Genomic DNA, 19,305 nt, shown 5'->3' with positions numbered 1-19,305 from the left:
GAGTTCCTAATAAATTCTATATTAGTATAATTGTTTAATAAGAATAAATAGTAAAGTTAAATTAAATTTAAATAGTTCTCTTGTGCCATTGCTGCAAAGAATGAAATTTGAATTTAACTAACATTCTCTATTCATATAAAGTAAATTTAAAGTTAATTAAAATTAAAATTTTAAGTTATGAAATTTTAATTGCATACAAATAAATGATTAATTATTGCTGCGAACTAATTTACAATATCATTTAAATTTGGAGAGCATATGTAAATTAAGTGCAAGTGTTTAAAACCATGAATAAATATTCCAAAAAATTAATCCTAAAAAAAATTTCTTTTTTTAAATTTCTAAGACTAAATTAATTTGCGTTAGTGATTAATTGTTGAGCAGGCAGGAGACAGATCTTATCAAGGGAAAGTTGCCTCCAAACCTAACTCTTCAATTACTCAATTTGTGTTTCGTCATCCATATAGGCATGGATGTAGTAATATTCAAAACCTATAGTAAATTAAATCTAGTGAATTACTAAAAAATTTAAACAAAAGGAATTTTGAGAAATTTAGAAAGCAAATTGACTAAGAATCAAAATAATAATAAAATGAAAATTGTGAATGTAAAAAGAGTAGAAAACCAAAGTAATTTAGAAACCTTTGTCTATTTGAAAACTTCCCCGACACGAATTATGCATGTAAATCAAAAAATAAACTATATACAATCTATAAAAAATACCTAAATAATACAAAAAAGGCAAGTAAATAGTAAGTTTTAATTTAACTTACCTTCTATACATTTGTATTTCCGAGAGTGGAGTAGCATTTGAGTAGCATTAATTAATAATTAATTAATATGTACAAGTTATAATCCATCAACTCTTCAAAATCCTCTATTACCCTCCAGTAAGGGTAATGTTATAATGCCATAAAGAGTCAAAAAATTAAAGTTAATGCCTGCCTTTTTAATATAGAAATTAATAAATTGTGTTGGGACCTGGTTATTAACTTGAATATTAATTAGCTTTATTATTTCTTGCTTTAAATCTTCTATTTCAGTACATATATTTTTTATTCTAATTATTTGGTTGTAAAAAGTGTTACCTATTACTTTTCTAGACATATTGGAGTTCCAATTAATTAGTTTAATAGTATCAAACTGGGAATTTCTCCTTTTATCATATAATTTAATTTTGCTGTGTTTATTTATGAGCAGGTCTAAGTGTTCAGTATTATCTTGATTTGTATTAGTTCTATTAAGTGTTAAACTATTTGAGTAAATTTTGAATTGTTCAAAAGCGGAATTATTATTGAAAGTTATAATATCATCAATGTATCTAAATGTATTTGCAAATAACTTTAATTCATTCTTATTCAAACTTAGTTGAAATTTGCAAAAATAAATAGGTTTCATATTTATGTAGAACTGTTTGATCCCATTGGAATTCCTTTCACCTGCTGAAAGATCTTATTGAATTTAATGTAGTTATTAAATAATTGCCAGTGCAGGTAAGTTTTCCATCTTTCGATTCAAAGGATGTTAAAGCATGTCAGGAAGAATTTGTGGGAGTTGCATTAAACTAGTTAAAATTTCTTCTAATGGTAGAAAAGTGTAAAGGTTTTCAAAGTCATAGCAGTTAATGTTCTTGATTTCTAAACTTTTAAATTTGTTGAGAAGTAGAGCATTATTAAATAATCCAATTATAGTTGTGCTGCTTGTTAACGAGTTGATGATTTAAAATACAGATTTTTTAAATTTTAATTGCAAATATGTAATCTATATTCTTTTTATAATTACTTGTACCATTTGCTATAAATTTAAATTTGAGTGGTGATTTATGGAATTTAGGAAAAGCATAAAGACTTGATAATCTGTTGTAGTTTGGTTGTGTAATTTGTAGTTTCTTATAGCTTTTAGCTTTTTTGCAGTGACATTTTCTTGTATATTGGTAAGTTTGTAAGTAATGGCATTGTTCAGTATTAATTTTTGAGACAAAAAAATTTTCAAATAATGCTGAAATTATTACTGGCTTTGTCAATTTTGGCGAATACGAATTTTTGTTTCAAATCTTGCAATATAGGACAGAAAATTCCATGGTAAATTGCTGTTAAATTCAGTCCTTCGAATTCTTTTCTTCAATTCTTCTAACACTTCGTGTTTCCAAACCATAAAAGCAGAATTTGGAATATTTAATTTGTAACTAGTTTTAACTATGAACTTGTCGAGATTTTTTTCGAAACTTCTAAAACTGTGATTTTTGCCAATTTTCAGTACTGGTCTAAATTTTGTGCCTTTTTTCATTAAATTTCTGATGATTTCTGATTAGCCCATTGATGCCCATGATTGATTCCCATGATTGATTTCTGATTAGCCCATTGATACCCATGATGAATCTGATAGCCCATGATTGATTGAATTCTGATGATTTCTGATTAGCCCATTGATACTGCAAAGAATTGGATATTCTTTGCAGTATCAATGGGCTATAGAATTTAGATCATGGCGGTTAATTAGCAATTTGCTAAGAGGTTTTTGATGCTTGAAAGCTGGTGAGATTTGTACTTTGGTAGCTGGAAAAATGACACTGGGCTGGTAAGAGTGAAATTGTTGCGTCTTCTCTGTGCGAAGTTGGCCTTGCATGGGTTGCTTCCAAGGCATTGGAAAATTCGAAAGACTTGTAGAACCAAGCACCATGACTCCTGCCAGCATTATTCATTGAACTCCTGACCTACAATATACACTCTGTTGCAAAAAAATATATGCACACAGAAATAGTTGAGCCACAACTACAAAACTGCAATAGTATAGTGTTTGAGTAGATAAACAAATAATAAAAAAAATTGGGTGATAAAAGAGTTTTATATATGAGTAGCAATATGAAGAATTGAAAATCAGTAGGTGGTAAAGTCACCCCTGGCAGCTGCACATGCGGATACTCGGTTGGGCATAGAGTCTGCGAAGTTGCCAATGTTCCACTGTGGGAGATTTTGCTACTGATCAGCGAGATCAACTGATGATGACGAATGGAGCAACTGATCAGCGAGTTGGGGTGTTATTTGTATACTGCTGTATGTATCTCTGAGTGTTGTTCTGCTGGGAAACAGTACATAGACTACTTGCTAGCTTAGATAACACAATCAGCTGCAAAATGTCGTCGGCATACCTGTGAGCAGAGTACCTTGCAGCATAAAGGCAAATGGCTACACCAGTTGATTGGTCTGTAGACTGACACACCCTGTGTTCTAGCTGTGTGCTGCTCAGTAACAAATGGTATATTGGACCACTTGCCTTTCCATCTCCAGAGACATTAGTGGCAATCATCAGCATTGAGAGAAAACCATAATTTGTTGCTGAAGATCACATTTCTCTATTCAAACAAAATTGTGAATAGCCTATTGAAATGAACTTTTTCAACGATACATTGCACCGATTCTTTAGTAATCAATGATAGGTATCCACTGCACTCCTCGTTGTGGACATTTTCCCTTCCTTTTTTAAACATCCTAAGTCACTTTCACACCATACCTTCACTGGTCGCGTTCTCTCTATAGGTTTTACTTATCTGACAATAAATTTGACAAGATTGAACTTTTTTCGCTTTCAACAGCTTGACACCGGCTCTTATTTCACAGCTGGCTGGTTGATTGATTATTTTAAACATGATAAACGCTGACCTTAACCATTAACATAAACAAACAAAATGGCTAAGCTAATATGTTGTCGAGTTGAATGATGTTACTATACATGCATGACCTTTGTGCTGTCAGATGTGTGGGAGATATACGCAAGTGGTGCTTACTTTCTGAACCATTTTAGTAATTTTAGAAAAATGCCGAATGCATACATAGTATAATATAGATCTAATACAATAAAGTATAACATAGATCTTTGTTCAAAGAGCAAGTTACTTTGGAATATGTGTAATTCAGAATCTGCTTCAGGAAGTCAAGTATTTTTCTCTTAAAGTGTACTCAAAATATGATTGGGATTTAAATCTCTCGTACCCTCCTTTGTTTCATGCTATTGTTGTATAACGATGGTATTTGTACTGATTATAGAAGATCTAATTAAAAAGGGGGAAGGAAATAAAGCAGCTAAAATTGGTGAATTGTTTTAATTTTTTAGTTTGTTTCTGTTTCCTTGCCAAAGCAGTTTAAAGCATAGAGAAATCATTGCCACTTTTTACTTCCTTGTACGATGTAAAGGAAGTATTGTAATTCAGGGTATCATATTTCAATGAAAATATCCATTTTGACCGCTATCGAATGCACTTTAACAATGTTTTGGTGTGACATCTGTACATAAGTTTTTAGCTGTTTAAGGCTGAGATTAAATTTTCTATTATTTATAGAAATAGCTATTAAAAAGTTTTTCGTTTTGTTGAGGAAGTACCTTGCTTGGATTCCAATTCAATTTTAACGTTAGATGCTTTGATTGACTTCGGTCCTGCAGCTATAGCGCAGAACTGGTTAAAAAAATTTTTGGCCTATTACCATGTTTTCTTTTTGTAAATATATATACCCACCTGTAACTCCATTGAGCTCATATTTTAAAAAAATCGGTACTATTCCGTATTGAGGACTGTAAAAAAAATTGCAGCGAAAATATATGCGCAAAAGCGCCAAATCTAGCAAACGCGCTCATTTAACAGCGCGCCAAATCTAGCGTATGCGCTGATTTCAGATTGCGTAAGTTTATATAGTTCTATATTTCTTAAGACACCATTGAAATACTAGTTTAATTTTTAAATCCTTTTTTAATATCCTATGGATTTAACAGTTTGGAAATTGCCCATGACGAAAAGCCGGCAATAGAATTTTGGGTAAAGTGCAGAATCACCCACTGTTTGACACGTTTTTAAGAATTGCACATTATTGGTATCCATGTGCACATCGACCTATTTTCACTTAAAAAAAAACTCCCAGAATTGCACAAAAATGGCACTGTGCACCCTTGGCTTCATCTATGTACACATTGACCTATTTTCAATTAAAAAGTAAAAGAAAATTGACAAAAATCCAATTGTTTTTACCCTTGTAAAAAGCGGCAAACAAATAAGTGAGCGATTCTGCACTTTACCGAGAATATTTTCAAAGAAAAGTCATCATTCATTATAGAAAATTATGTTTGAACAACCAACGAGATGAAATTATACTTTAGCGATAAGTCGGTAGCGAAATAGCGATGCAGACATTCATTCAGTTATGTTTAGCAATTTTTATATAAATTATAAATAAATTATAATAATGATCTGAAATAGTTATTTACTCTTTTGCTTCCATTCAGTCATGTTTAGTCTTTTTCATATAAATTATAATAATAAAAAAGTATTATATGAAATTAACCTTTCATCTAAATTAAAACATCAATCTTAGATAGTTATTTACTATTATACTTCCTTTCTTGCCGCAATTACTAGGTTACCGCAATTATTTTTGGCAGCATTGGCATCAACAATAGTTTGGCGATTTTTTACGGCCGTCGAAACCGAATAGTACCAAAAAATCTTATATGTTGGTAAATTGCACATTTTTTGCTTTGAAAAAGATTGAATTAATGTTGTTGTTATCTTCCGGTTAAGGTTTTTATGCCTTTAGTTAATCTGCATCCAATAGTTGTAGAATTATCAACAATTTAAAAATTGTTTAAGTGTGGCTAAGCGTAGTTTTTGTTTATCATAGCAGTCATATTTGTTTACATTTGAAACTTAGAAGAAGAGTGAATTTAGTTTCTGCACCTTCAGCGTCTTTTTGCCGAGTGGGACCAAGATTAAACTTTCATTTTTGTGCACCGAAAAACCTGCCTTGTTACCTGCTTGCCGATTGTTTGTTTTTGTGTAGAAACTCTAATTTAATTGTAAAGAAAAGGGGGGAAAGAGTTTTTGAATGAGAAATATATCTCTAATGAAATTCGAGTGTTTTGTATTAGCAGCAAATGTTGTCGCCAGTCTGTCTCGGACAGGAGAATGTTTACAAGTAGCGCGTGTGCATTAGGTAAGCGGCGCTGAGTCGTCTGTGAAAAACTGTTTCTTTTTTATGTTTAATTTCTTTTATACATCATTTTAGATTTATTATTGTATTTGCATAGAACATGTGGCAACAATTAGATAATTCTTCATATGCTATAATTTTTCTGCATTCTAAGTTATAAAATGAATGAAATGTAACGCAGTTAAGTGAACCTAGCGCCAGAGTGTCGCTATGGTAAATAAATATATATAATGAATTTTAAAGAGTGCATTTATTCTGTTGTGGTTTATGCACTATCGAACAATGTAGATTTAATTCAATTCAATGAGTTTAAATGAAATTCAGGAAAAAATGTGTATAATTTAATATTCCATACAAGAAAGTCATGTGGTATGCACATCAGGTTTTTTTTGTATGTAAACAAGTGTGAAAGGCAAACAGCAGATAACTTTATAATTTGTTATCATATAAATTATTAACAACGATAGTTAAACATCATTTGGATTTTATTAATGGGGGCAGATTGGAGATGTATTTAGTAAAATAGCAAACAGTTTTTTAATATCTGCATTTTCTATTTAATGTGTATTGCTTGTCGGAGCCAGATTTGATGATTTAGTAGAAAATTGGATTTCTCTGTTGTATGTGCAAAAATTAAATGTTTAAAAGGATGCTGTCACGTAAAATTCAAATCCAGTAATAAAGTTTGAGTAATTATGTATACATGATGCTTGATTGTCTAATAAATTTTGTTTTAATTTTGCAGCTCATTTACAGCAAATGTCAAATAATGTAGAAGTGTTGGCTAAATTACAAAAAGAGAAAGAATTATTTGACCAAGCCTTAAGACAGAAAGTCCAAGATTTAATACATTTAAGAGTGGTATGTTGAACAGTTTTCACTCATGTGTTAGTTTAGTTGTACAGTATATTTATGATAATTGTTGACTGCTTAACCTATGAGTATCTGTAGTTTGCATTTGTTTTTGGATGTAAACAAATAAAATTCCGATTATCAGAAAATTCAGTGGCAGTTTTAATGGCAATTTTGTCTTACATGTATATGCAAATAAACATAAAAAAAAGCACTCTACTTATTGCATATTTTGATTGAAGAAGTAAATTAGAAAAAATTTTGCACATTTAGTGAATATACATTATTATTGAAGTTATTTAACATTTTCTGCATGCATGTTATTGTCATCTACCTAAGTAAGCATAGATCGTGAATCTAGCAAAATTTTTTATTTTAGATGAATTCCTGCTTTTCTTCCTTTTTGTTCTGTTTCTTTACAAAATTAATTTTGAGTTTCTATAAAGTTCTGTATGCCATTTTGAAAAAAAAAAAAAAAAAAAAATATATATATATATATATATATATCAATGTAATTTGTATAGAATACAGTATAGAATGCAGTAATACAGTAATCTGCATAGAATTGCTCATTGCATAATAATCTCTTAACAGTAGAAACCTTTCTGTGTATGATACTTTATTTTTAGTTACATATAAATACAAATATATAGTTACATTCTATAAAATTCTGTGAATACCTCCATTTTTGGGGGGGGGGATAGTGTTGTTCACAATAATTTGTGTAGAATTGCTTATTGCATAATCTTGAACATCAGAAACCTTTCCCTGAATGATGTTTTATGTTTAGTTATGCATAAATACAAACATTTCGGTGCTCAATTTTTCTACGGACCTTGAGTGTGATCAGTTTTAATATTATATACCTCTGTTCATTTTTGTCATATGGGAATCACATAATTTTGTATTTTATATTTTTATAACAAGCACACAATTTTCCTAAATATAAGTATAGGGATCAGAGAAATGTGTAAAAAGCTAGATTTGTAATTTTTACAAAATTGACTTCTTTAAACTTGAAAATGCCAAAACATTTCTATAACAGGAATATTTCTGTGACTAGTGGTTACAAAAATAAAGTTTGGGTAAGGACTTTTGTGGACATGTTGTATACACATTGAATGTTTTAAAAGAGTAATTTGATGCTCATAAGCAAGTTTTTGTTGAACCTGAAATGTAGAATCTAGTAAAATCTATCTGAATATTCAAGAATCTGTAAATATCAAATTGTCTCCTCTTTTTCATAATATTTCTTAAATATGTCCTGCAATTTTTTAACAAACTAATGTGCTAAGGGGAAAAAAGTGTGTTTTTAGATTTCAATCACACATTTTTGAACTTTTTTAGAAATTAGTTGAACAACATCAGAAAACTGTCCTAGAGCTGAATGATCTACAAAAAAGAATTTTAGACACAGAATTAATTCGATGGAAGAGAGGACAGCAGTTAGCTGGAAATGGTGTTCCATTTGAGAATAACTTGGATCAAATTCAAGAATGGTAAGATTTTAATAATGTTAGAATGATAATTTAATTTATAGTTGCAGTTCAAAACATTTTCTAGAAAGAATTGGATTTAAATTTCTTGAGAAAGGTTCAGAAGTAAAAACAGTACATGTAAAAAGTTCTAGATATTAATATTTGAACAGAGAGATAAAAGTGTTTTTGATAAGGAATAAATGTATATGAAAATGAACAATGACAATAACTTAGCTGCTAAATACCTTAGGTAGACAGTTTAAAAGTATGAAAAAATAAAATTTAAAACTGTCATTTTGTAGTTGAGTGGATAATGGCATTAGAACAAGGTTGCCATGATACCTGGAAAACTGGAAAAAGTCAGGGAATTTAAATATTTTAGTCAAAATCTGAAAAGTCAAGGAATTTCATATGGGGATTTCCAAAAAAGTGACTTTTGCACCAATGTTGGAAGCGATTACTTTCCTGGTGAATTATGTATCTGTCACATTAGCGTCATTCGGGCAGCTAGAACAATTGTTTCAGTTCCAATCAGATTGTCTTTTAGAAAGGCAAAGCAAGTTCCCAGTAAACTCGAGAATTAAGAGACTTGCATGCACATGTGCAGTGCATGTTGAATGACAAAAAATACCTACCTGTTCTCATATAAAACAAAATCACTCTAATCCGAGTAAACTATATACATGGGATTTGGCGACGTGATGATGAGCAGTAAATCAGACATTTATGATGAGCAGTAAACGGGTCCTTTGATGTTGGTGACAATTTTCAAAATCGTGCAAAGGCTGTACCATATATTAGGATTTTACCACAAAAAATCTTTTAAACTTTTTGTTTCTTTTTAATAAAGATCTTATTTGTCAATTTGCAGTAAAATGAAAAATAATAATCGGTTATCAACCTAAACATTTAATATGCGGTCTACTGGAAAGTTCTGTTCGTTTTTGGAATAAAACAAAATACAAATTTTTCTTACTGTCAATAAACTTTATTAAAATAATATAATTGTTATTATTATTAATGACTTCTTGCCAATGTGAGGGCAGTTTGTATATCTCATTTTTCAAAAATGATGTAACTTTTTATGCAAAAAATTGAGCTGGTGCTTGTTTGTTATCTACTTCATTTTTGAATATTTTACTCTTCATAAAGTTTGTAAGGACAAAAACAAGTGATAGTCAGAGAGTGCTAAGTCTGGAAAATATGGTGTATGCGACAGAATTTCCCAGCCTTATTCCCAAAGCAGCATGTGGTCTGGCATGATCATGATGCAGTACGATGTCATTCCTGTTGAAAATCGCCAGCCTCTTTTCTTGGACTGTTGTCTTTAAATTGTCTAGTTGCTGACAGTACTTCTCTGAATAGAGCTTTTTGTTTGGTTTTAAAAGCTCATAATCTACTGGTCCTCAAATGCCCCTACCATATACACAACATTCTCCTTATTCAGGCTCAAATTTGGTTTAGAGTTGGGAGGGCTAGGTTTTCTGGGTTCACAATATGCCCTTTTCCTTACGATGTTTCTGTGGGTGATCCACTTTTCCCAGTTATCATCCGGTTTAAGAAGGGCTTCATTTTGTTCAGAGCAAGCAGAGATGTGCATATGATGACTCAATTATCCAAATTCTTCTGACTTAATTCATGTGGTACTCATCTTGATTCCACACCAATCCTATCTTCCGAATATGGTTCGAAATGGTTTGCTGAGCTGAATTAAGTCTTTCTGCGATCTCCGATGCTGTCACAAAAAGATCTTGCTCCAACATGGTCATAACAACACCGTTGCCGATCAAAGTTGATCAACCAGAATGTTTCTTATCAGAAAGTTTGAAATCACCCGTTTCAAATTTTTCGAACCATCTTCTGCATGCCTTATCAGAAACCTTCACCAAACACTTTCAATAAATTTCTACATGCTTCTGTAGCATTTCTTCCTTGTTGAAATTCGTATAAAATACAGTGGTGTAAATGAACTTTATCAGTGGCCATGGGTATACTATTGCTTCACACTTAAGACTAACGTGAATCAACTTTTAGTTAACTTGCTACTTCAGTATATATAGATTAAGCGATAAAGTATAGAGAGACGAATATACGGCAAATAAACATGTGCTTATGTGTTGAAAATTGTTGTTATAAAACAGACATAACTTTCCGGTAGACCGAATATTATATTAGCCAACATATCATTGATTTTTGAAATTTAATTTTTAATTAACTTTATTTTAATGCCATTTGTATCATTTAATGTGGCTTCATCCTTCTAAATTTATTTATTATTAATTAATAATACTTTAAAATTTCAGATAATTTTCTCTGTCATACTCCTGAAACTCAAGTCTAGCAGTACGATGACATACCATCACAAAATTTAATGCACATATTTTTTCTTATGTTTGCTTCTAAATAAATTTAAAATACCTGAATTTATTCAAAAATGTCATTAAATAGATTTTTTTTTTGTTTAGCTGCAAAATGTCTGCAAAAAAGACATTTTTTAATCCAGATTGGGCAGATTCTAATCTCAATCTTCAATGGAGAAAACAACTTCTGTTATAGTTATAATAGTGATGCTTTGGGGATTATGTATTATAAGTCACATATATTTGTAAAGTAATGTGTAATTGGCAAATTTTTGTGTTTTCAAGTGGTACCATAATTAATTTACCTCTCGTCACAGTGAACACTCGCTACACAGATAGACTGCAATTTTCTTAAAAAACACCTGGAGAACTTGGAACAGTCAGAGAATTTCATTCTCCTGTATGAGTGGCAACCCTGTTAGAAGTATTTCAAAAAACTAAAAGTTTGTAAAATTTGTAGTTCATAAAAAAAAGTTATAAGTTTAGAAAATGGTAAAGGTCAAATGTTGTTTTTGATAAAAGGTAAAAAAGTAGTTTTTATTGATTGAATATACATATCTATGTTAAACTATTGCATTCATATTTGCATTCTGGTGAGGAATATGGAAAAGAGAAGTTATAGTAAAGGCTGAAATCCTAATAACTGGTTAACTAACATAAGATTCCCTATACCACCAATAAAATTTAATTATGTAGATTTGAATGACATTTAATAGCTTTATAAAATAGTAAACTGCTGTCGAAATTGTTATGATTTATTTTTTCATCTGTAGAATTTAACCTCTGACAAAACTAAAGTTTCTTGTAGTCATTGTTAAGATTAATTTTTACCCCTTCTTCTAATTCGTTAGTTAATAAAATTTTATCAAATTTTCATTTTTGCACTGCCATTTCAAATGTAAAAATCAGCACAGAAATGTGCAATGAGAAAAACCTGCATGAAAAACAGTATTCTTCTAAATTATATAGAAATTTATATAATACCTGTAATGTCACGTATGTCATGAAATTATATTAATTTGGTGACTTAATTCTTGTTTGTTACTTGAAGAACATTAGATTATTTCCAGGGGAAATAGCCAGCTCATCTGTGTGCATTGTGGCAGAGATCTATTTTGCTAGTAGTTTCTTTATATCCTGTATATCCATTCTGACAAACTATAAGCACATTATAATATGTACGTTGAATCCAAACTGGGCTGATTCATCACTGCCTAAAACCATCTACATAAAACTACTGATTAAACTAGAACTCTCCCTCCAATTTTTTTTAACATCATTGTTATTTAGTATCAAGATATCAATTCTTAATATGAAAGGTGTTACATTAAATTTTTTTTTGTATGTGTCAAAAATCAAAATTTCTGTGTGTCAGTTTCAGTTGAAGAAATTAATTTGTATCATGTAATTTTTTTTATAGTTTATTGATTTTTTGAATTGAATGTACTTTATTTTCTGTAAAGATTTTTTTTTGGCCATTTGTATTTGTGACCAATATTTATTAAATTTTAGGTGTGAAGCTCTGGCTGACATCATATGGCAAAACAGACAGCAAATCAGACAGGTTGAAAGTCTTTGTGCTTATATTTCACTCAGTATGCCTCCGAATACCTTAGAAAAGCTGCCAGTCTTAAACTCACAAATAACTGGTCTACTTTCTTCACTTGTTACAAGGTAAAAATTTTTCAGTTTTAATTAGGAAATTGCTTGTTATTTTTTCTAGTATTTTAGAAGTTAAAAAGAACTGTAGTTAAGTTCCTTATATATTATTTGGAGGAAAAAAAAAAAAAAAAAAAACCCTGCAATTTTTAACATTATGTTTCTTTAAATAATAAAATATGGCTTTAGAGCCAGTAGTTAAATATTTCCCCTTGTTTCATTTCTTGGTATATTTGAAAGATGTAAAATAAGAGGAATTTTTATTGACAGGAATAGTTGAGCATTTGTCAGTCTAATAAATCATAATTATGTAACTGAATATGCATTTTTTGTGCTTATTTTCAGTAATAAAATGGTATTTTTAAAAAATATGCAACAAGCATGAAAATAAACATTAGATTTAGAATAGCAGGTCCAGTTACAAACAAGTAGGTCATGTATGATGCAATATGAATATATCTCACTCAATTCTTATTGAAAGAATTTAAACGAAATAAAATTTGGCAATATTGGCCACTATAAGCCAGTTACTTTGTTTTATAAAAGTAAATGCTTGTGAAGATAAATTATTAAGCTATATATTACAAAGGATTGTATAGCATTTATCAAGCTACAAAATATAAAGTTGAGTAAATGTTTTACAGAAGATAATAAGAAAGATACTTATCAAAGTAGGGACTTGGGATCTTGCATGCTTCTACTAACATATTGTCTATTAAAAAAACTTCGCAAATTCTTCTTTGGAATTACCATCATTTCATCATAGCATTGTCCTAGATTTGATTCAAAGTTAAAAATCCTTTTTGTTTAAGAGGTTGTTTTAATTTTGTGAAAAGCCAAAAGACTTAGGTTACCAAATCTAAGCTGTAAGGAGTCCTGTATATCACAGGGGCAGGGTTCGTAGCGGTCCTTATAAGTGCTTATAAGTCCTTATATTTGAAAATAAAGTATAAAGTCCCTTATAGGTGCTTACTTTTTCTTTAAAGCCCTTATTTTTTGTTTTTAGTGCTTATTTTTTGCTTTTAGTTCTTTTTTTAAAATGAACGCGCAATTTTTCCCGGTACCAAAGCCGAAACTAAATAAAGAACTTTTCTTCCTAATATGGAATGTCAGATGGTGAATCATATTCCCAGAAATAGCTTTTTCCCCTTTCTCTGCATTAACATAACCTTGAGTGTGCCCAGAAATACAGACAGGTGCCCATCGTTCTGTTGGTCAAAGAATTGCGAAAGCAGTAGAAAATTCCGGTACATTCGGTATTCTTTTCCTCCCACCCAAATACTACCAATGTTTGAATTTCTATCAAGATCTTAATAATTTGCATTCTCGTTCCGCTTGGTTAGTTCATATTCGTGTTTATTATGATTGTTATGCTTATGAGTATATGTATGAATGTTTATAATAACATAGTTGCAGAAACTGCTGAAGCATAGTAAACTTCTAAAAATGGCTGTGTTTTAACACAGATTAGCTTTCTAAGGAATAATATTCGGAATGGCTTAAATAAAGGAAAAGTAATCGAATAGTCAAAATAATTTCATTTTTTTGGGCAATACATTATATAGTACGAAGGTTGGGAGGTTCTCCCCTTTCTCCGCAAAATCTCGAATATTGAAACTGTTACAGGTCGCTGCAAAACGAGCAACGGACTTTTTTTTTTTTTTTTGTCACTTTCCAATCTGGATTGAATAGGACTAAAAGTTCTGCGGTCTACCAACCAAGCAAAGAATGATTCTATTCTGGAAATTTAATACAGTCTGTTGAAAATTAGAATGAAAAACACCCCAGATTGGTAAGTCTCTCTTTTCCTTCATTTAGTTCTTTATTCTCCCAATACCGGCAGCTGTTGAATCCGATTGCATAATATCATGTAGGGAAAAATTACAGTGCACGTATTGCGCAATAACGTTTAGGATATTTTGCAGAGATTTAATTTTGATGTTCGGTCCAAGATTTGTTTATGAACACTTAAAAGAGTTTTACTGTGCTTGCAAAGCAAAATATTTTCTTGTTCCGTTGGTTTGTTTTTATATGATGCACATATCGAAATGTCAAAAGCATTTATTTAGCAGAAAAATTTAAAGAACGGGTACAGTCTATCCCCCTTCCGCTCCTCTTTTTCAAGTTACGCTCGACTGTCCGAATAATCGCCAATTTTCAAGTATGCGGGTCAGTTAAGCTTTTACTGTTAAAGGATGAGTGCATGAAGCAAATTTCTGTCTTCTGATTTCAGAAATGTTCCTCTTTTTTACTTAAATTACTTTGCTTGCAATATCTGTTAAGGAAAACCTGATATACGATGAAAATTTGAAAATGGTCAGAATTTAGATTTAAATTAGTTAAATATCAATATGAGTGGAAAAATAAATTGTATTTATTATTAAGTTCCAAGCGAATAGAATAAATATGCCTTATTATTATTTATTTCTTCTATTTGAACTGAGATTTCATCATTAAATCTTGTAATATAGTTTATTTCTGCATAATTTTTTTCTCTCATTGTAAACTAGTTCTGCAAATTGAACTGTTATTTAAAATTAAAAAAAAAGGTAATTATTTTCCATGGTTGAGGTAATGCTTATTCTCTCTTAATAAATACTGCATTTCTCATATTTTAAATTAAGAGTCTAATTTTTAAGGTTATGCAGTTGTGTATAATGTAATTAGACAGGTGCTTATTTTTTTTCTTAAAATGTGCTTGAAAAGTGCCTATAGGTGCTTATTTTTTTAACTAAAATGTGGCTATGAACCCTGAGGGGGTTTAAAATGTCATAAAAAACTTTGCACATGAGGTATCGGTAAATGTATTGGGCAATCACCCATCAGAGCTGCAGCCATTTCCATCATATTCCATCACTTACCTAGTGAAGAATGTTGTTTAGTATTTCTTACTAATTATATAACCCGAAGTAGCATGTTTGCATTATACTCTGGATAGACGGGGTAGAGAAAAAAAAAATTGACAGCTTTATATTTCCTGCTCTACTGGGAGAATTAACGAAATTCAAATTGTGTTTTTCATGTCTCGAAAGTGCAATGTAATATTTGGTGCAAAATTTACAGAGAAATCAAAAATTTATGTGGCCACATTTTTTTTTTCAGTTTGCGCCAAGAATAATTCACATGGCAAACTTCTTAATTTATAGCAATCTATTTTCCTTTCTTTTTTATCATTGTTCACGAGCGGGAAAAAAGTCATCGTTCATACTTTCAAATTTTAACAATGTGCATAAACCACATTTGGCATTATTATTGCTTATAACAAATATGCCAAATTTCAAAACGCTCTGATATGTAAATTCATGTGTATCGTAGGAAATTTTGAATAAAAAATTAATATTTTTGCAGGTTTGTCTAGAAATGCATCTGCTTTATGATAATGTTAACATTTTTATATTATACAAAAACTTTTTGAAAAACTTATAAAAATAATTAAAAATACAAATTTAAAAAATAAATAAAAAAATGTGCAAATTATATTTGGTATGTATAAATGTAAGCTTAATATATTTTATATATATATATAATATATATATAATAATTTATTTCCTAAACAGTATTGATTAATTGATTATATTATCTCCTAAGTTTAATTAAAGTAGAATTATTTTAAAAGTGTGCATCCATACTGGTAAGTTATATTTTGAAAGATGTTTTGAAGTAATTTGAAAGCAAAATGTTAATAATGTTTTAACGGGGACTGGAGTTAAATCATCACGAGGAATAATATTACAATTGTAAAAGTAAAAAATAAAACATGTAATTATTGTCATTGATCGGAAATTAGTTGACTTTTCAAGGGGAACAAACCAACTCCCGTTCAATGATCAATAATTGATAAAAATACGTAAATATGAAAGTGTTTCGTCTTTACTCGAGTTATAAGTTAAAGCCAAACCGGCAATTCTAGTCAGGCCAAATATTTCCGCGAATAGTTGTTACTCAAAGAACTGATTCTCATGAAGCATTTTAGTCAATTCAATTTGGAGTAAAAATCAATTACTGTAGAGAAATCTTGTAAAACTCGAGTAATCGTCCCCGACACTATCATCTTTATGTATTTGAGTACTATATTATTTGTAGAAATTAAACATTGGAAATTGTCATTATGAAATCGAAATCAAAGTAAAGTTGAAATAAACATAGAAGATTATAAAAAAGATAAATAATGCAAACTTTGCAAAAACAAATCACAGAGAACATAAAAGTAATATAAAAATAATATAAAAATAAAATAGAAAATAATATAAATAAGATCAGTGAATGTACATGAAGATATAAAGGCCAGAAAGGTATTAAGTAACTTACATTCTTTCTAGTGGGGGAGTTGGCAGTGTGTTCTCTTCGTGTCTGACTCAGAAGTGTAGGGTGTCCGAAAATTCTTAGCGGCAGTAGGGGCTTTGAATTATATCAGTCGGTAAGACTTGGTTGAAGAAATTTATGGTAGTGGGTGGGACTTTGAATTCTTGAGGGATGTATTTTGTGGAGTTCTTATCTGAGAGAGACCGTCTGTTAAGATTTTTTTAAAAATACTAGTGAATGGAAATTAATTAATTTCTGGCTAATTGTCGTGTCGCAATGATTAAGAATTTAAGAAAGGAAAAAGGCATTTTCGCTATCCAAGAGCTAGTAGACAGTCTAAAGGCAGGAAATTGGCCCATTTTTTTAGTAACAGTATAGTAACAGTATATGTCTGAAGACAATTAGCTTTTTACAATATATACATTTGAGTAATTACACTATATACAAATCTTTCAACTGACAGTCATCCAACTTATACCGCCTTCTCAGGTTTAGGAATAAATTATCATATCCCTATCAGTTAAATGATTTAGAGTGAGTATTTAACGCCTGCTCTTTTAAGGCAATGGTTGATAAATTGAAAGGGAATTAGATTATTTTTGAGAATTTTGATAAGGATCAAAATTTAATATATTAAGCTTACATTTCGAATTCTGGAAGAAGGAATCCAGTAAGTTTAATAAAAAAAAGAGGTATTAATAAATATATATAAAATTCAATTAGCATTGAGAAGCTGAAATTTTGAGAGCTAATTTTTTTAAAAACTACTCGTGTGATTTTTTACAAAACATGGCCAGTTTGGCATAATTTGAGTCGCAGAATTGAAATATGGAAAAAAATTGGCATGTCATTTCAGAAAACGTCCTATTTTGTGTCAAAATACCTATATCAGAACAATGCTATATATATATAATACATATCCTAAGTTGCACTTTCGAGGCGTGAAAAACGCAAGTTGAATTTCGTCAATCGGTTCAGTAGAACGGGAGCTATAGAACTGACCCCCCTTTTTTGTGCAGTGTACATCTTTTCAATAAAAGACACAGTTAACTTGTTAATAATAATAATAATAATTAAAAAAAAAAAAAAAAAAAAAAAAAAAGGAAAAAACTTCCAGCTAATACGATTCTGATTTTGTTGCAACTTTGCTAGGGATTTTAAATATTATCCAGTAGGCAAATCTATATAGCTAATAATTTTTCTCAGATTATGACTTTTTTTTGAAAAGTCTGGTTCAGTGGTAACAGTGTGAAGTTTGTCAGTAGAAACTTCAAAACAGTGTTCGTTTTGCTCTGATAATAAATGTTGCGTGATAAAATTTGTGCAATATGTTACCATCCAAGATCCTGTGTCAAAATTTTGAATGCAATAGTTTTTGAAATCCCCTGATCATCTTGTTGTTATTTTGACAGTTGACAAAATTTATTGATGTAGTTTTTAACATACTGAATATTTTCAAATGGCTTTTGAAAAGGAGGACCACCTTAACTCTTTCAGCTATCTTTGAACGCTCTGTACCACACTTTCATAAGTGTTGCACTTATTGTTTCTTCCTTCAAAACCTTCTGAAGCATCTGGAAAGTTAACCTTTTAATTGTCAAATTATTTTGATGATTTGGGTGCATAAATTGGCAATTTTTTATCCCAGAAATGAAATATTTGCCTCGCAATTCCCCCCCCCCGCACACTTTGAACTTTAACCTCTATCCTTTGAAACCTTCAGTAAAGTGCTGCCATTTGTTGAATTGAAGCCAAAATAAACTTCTCACGATATATGTTCGGGTATAACAATACGATGCACTAAAAAAAATTAGCCTGAGTAATATTCAGGTGTGACATTTTGGAATACCAGTTATTTCGGGCTTGACAGTTAAAAGGTTAATGGAAATCAATTTCTAGTTTAACGTAAAATTTGTTTCAGCACTATTGGTAAAACAACATTGCACTTACAATGCATATGTCCTGCCCAAATGACTCATCTAATGATTATGTATGTATTATGATGTATGCATGTATAATAATGTTAACTTTTATTACCTATGAGTTTATATAGGGACCGCACAGACCATTCATATATAAAAATGGGTGGATATTTTTCATTTAGGTTTTCATTTTGTTGTGAAATATAAATTTCTCTGTTTATTCACTTTATTGTGCTATCAATTTAAAAGTCATATTTTTATTTAGTGAATCAAGAAACTGTTACACATTATTTTTAATGTATGTAGAACAAAAAAATTAAAAATCTGTTAAATGCTAGATTACGATTATAAGGCATTGATTTCAGATACTGTGCTATGAAATTCCAGCCTGTATAAAATACCTTACAGACATGTTGTGTCAATAAATGTGTATTTCTTGTCCTAAATTATACTTTGTAGCCAAAATTTTGGTATATGATTTTTATTGATATTACATTGTATATTTAAAGATATGTTAGCATTTTTAAATGTTAAAATATGCTGCATAAATATTTATGCAGTATTTCTTTAAGCAAAATATACCTTCTTCTAAAAGATAATGGAACAAGTTCCATTTGTATAATGCTGAATATTGAACCTTGTTTTTCTCCTTATATTAGATAACTTTTTCTTAGTTTTTCCAATTATTGTTCCTCATTCCAAGTTTATGTTATAATGTAAATAATTTAAAATTAAATAAAATAACTTATATTTATTA

General features: G+C 30.1%; 1 protein-coding gene across 3 annotated transcripts in view; it reads left to right on the top strand.

Moving 5' to 3' along the window:
• Positions 1-19,305, top strand: part of Stat92E (Signal transducer and transcription activator Stat92E) — a 91,470-nt gene that overhangs the window by 32,656 nt on the left and 39,509 nt on the right. For all 3 annotated transcript variants that reach the window (XM_085825873.1, XM_085825871.1, XM_085825872.1), the window contains exons 7-9: positions 6,721-6,836; positions 8,175-8,326; positions 12,178-12,339. In XM_085825873.1, the coding sequence (XP_085681999.1) occupies positions 6,721-6,836; positions 8,175-8,326; positions 12,178-12,339 (430 nt within the window). The remainder of the gene's footprint in view (positions 1-6,720; positions 6,837-8,174; positions 8,327-12,177; positions 12,340-19,305) is intronic.

This window comes from Stegodyphus dumicola, chromosome 10 (assembly GCF_044657685.1).
Source record: "Stegodyphus dumicola isolate Sdum_Otavi_A_Nest chromosome 10, ASM4465768v1".
Classification (NCBI taxonomy): domain Eukaryota; kingdom Metazoa; phylum Arthropoda; class Arachnida; order Araneae; family Eresidae; genus Stegodyphus; species Stegodyphus dumicola.
This window is presented reverse-complemented; position numbering and strand designations above follow the sequence as displayed.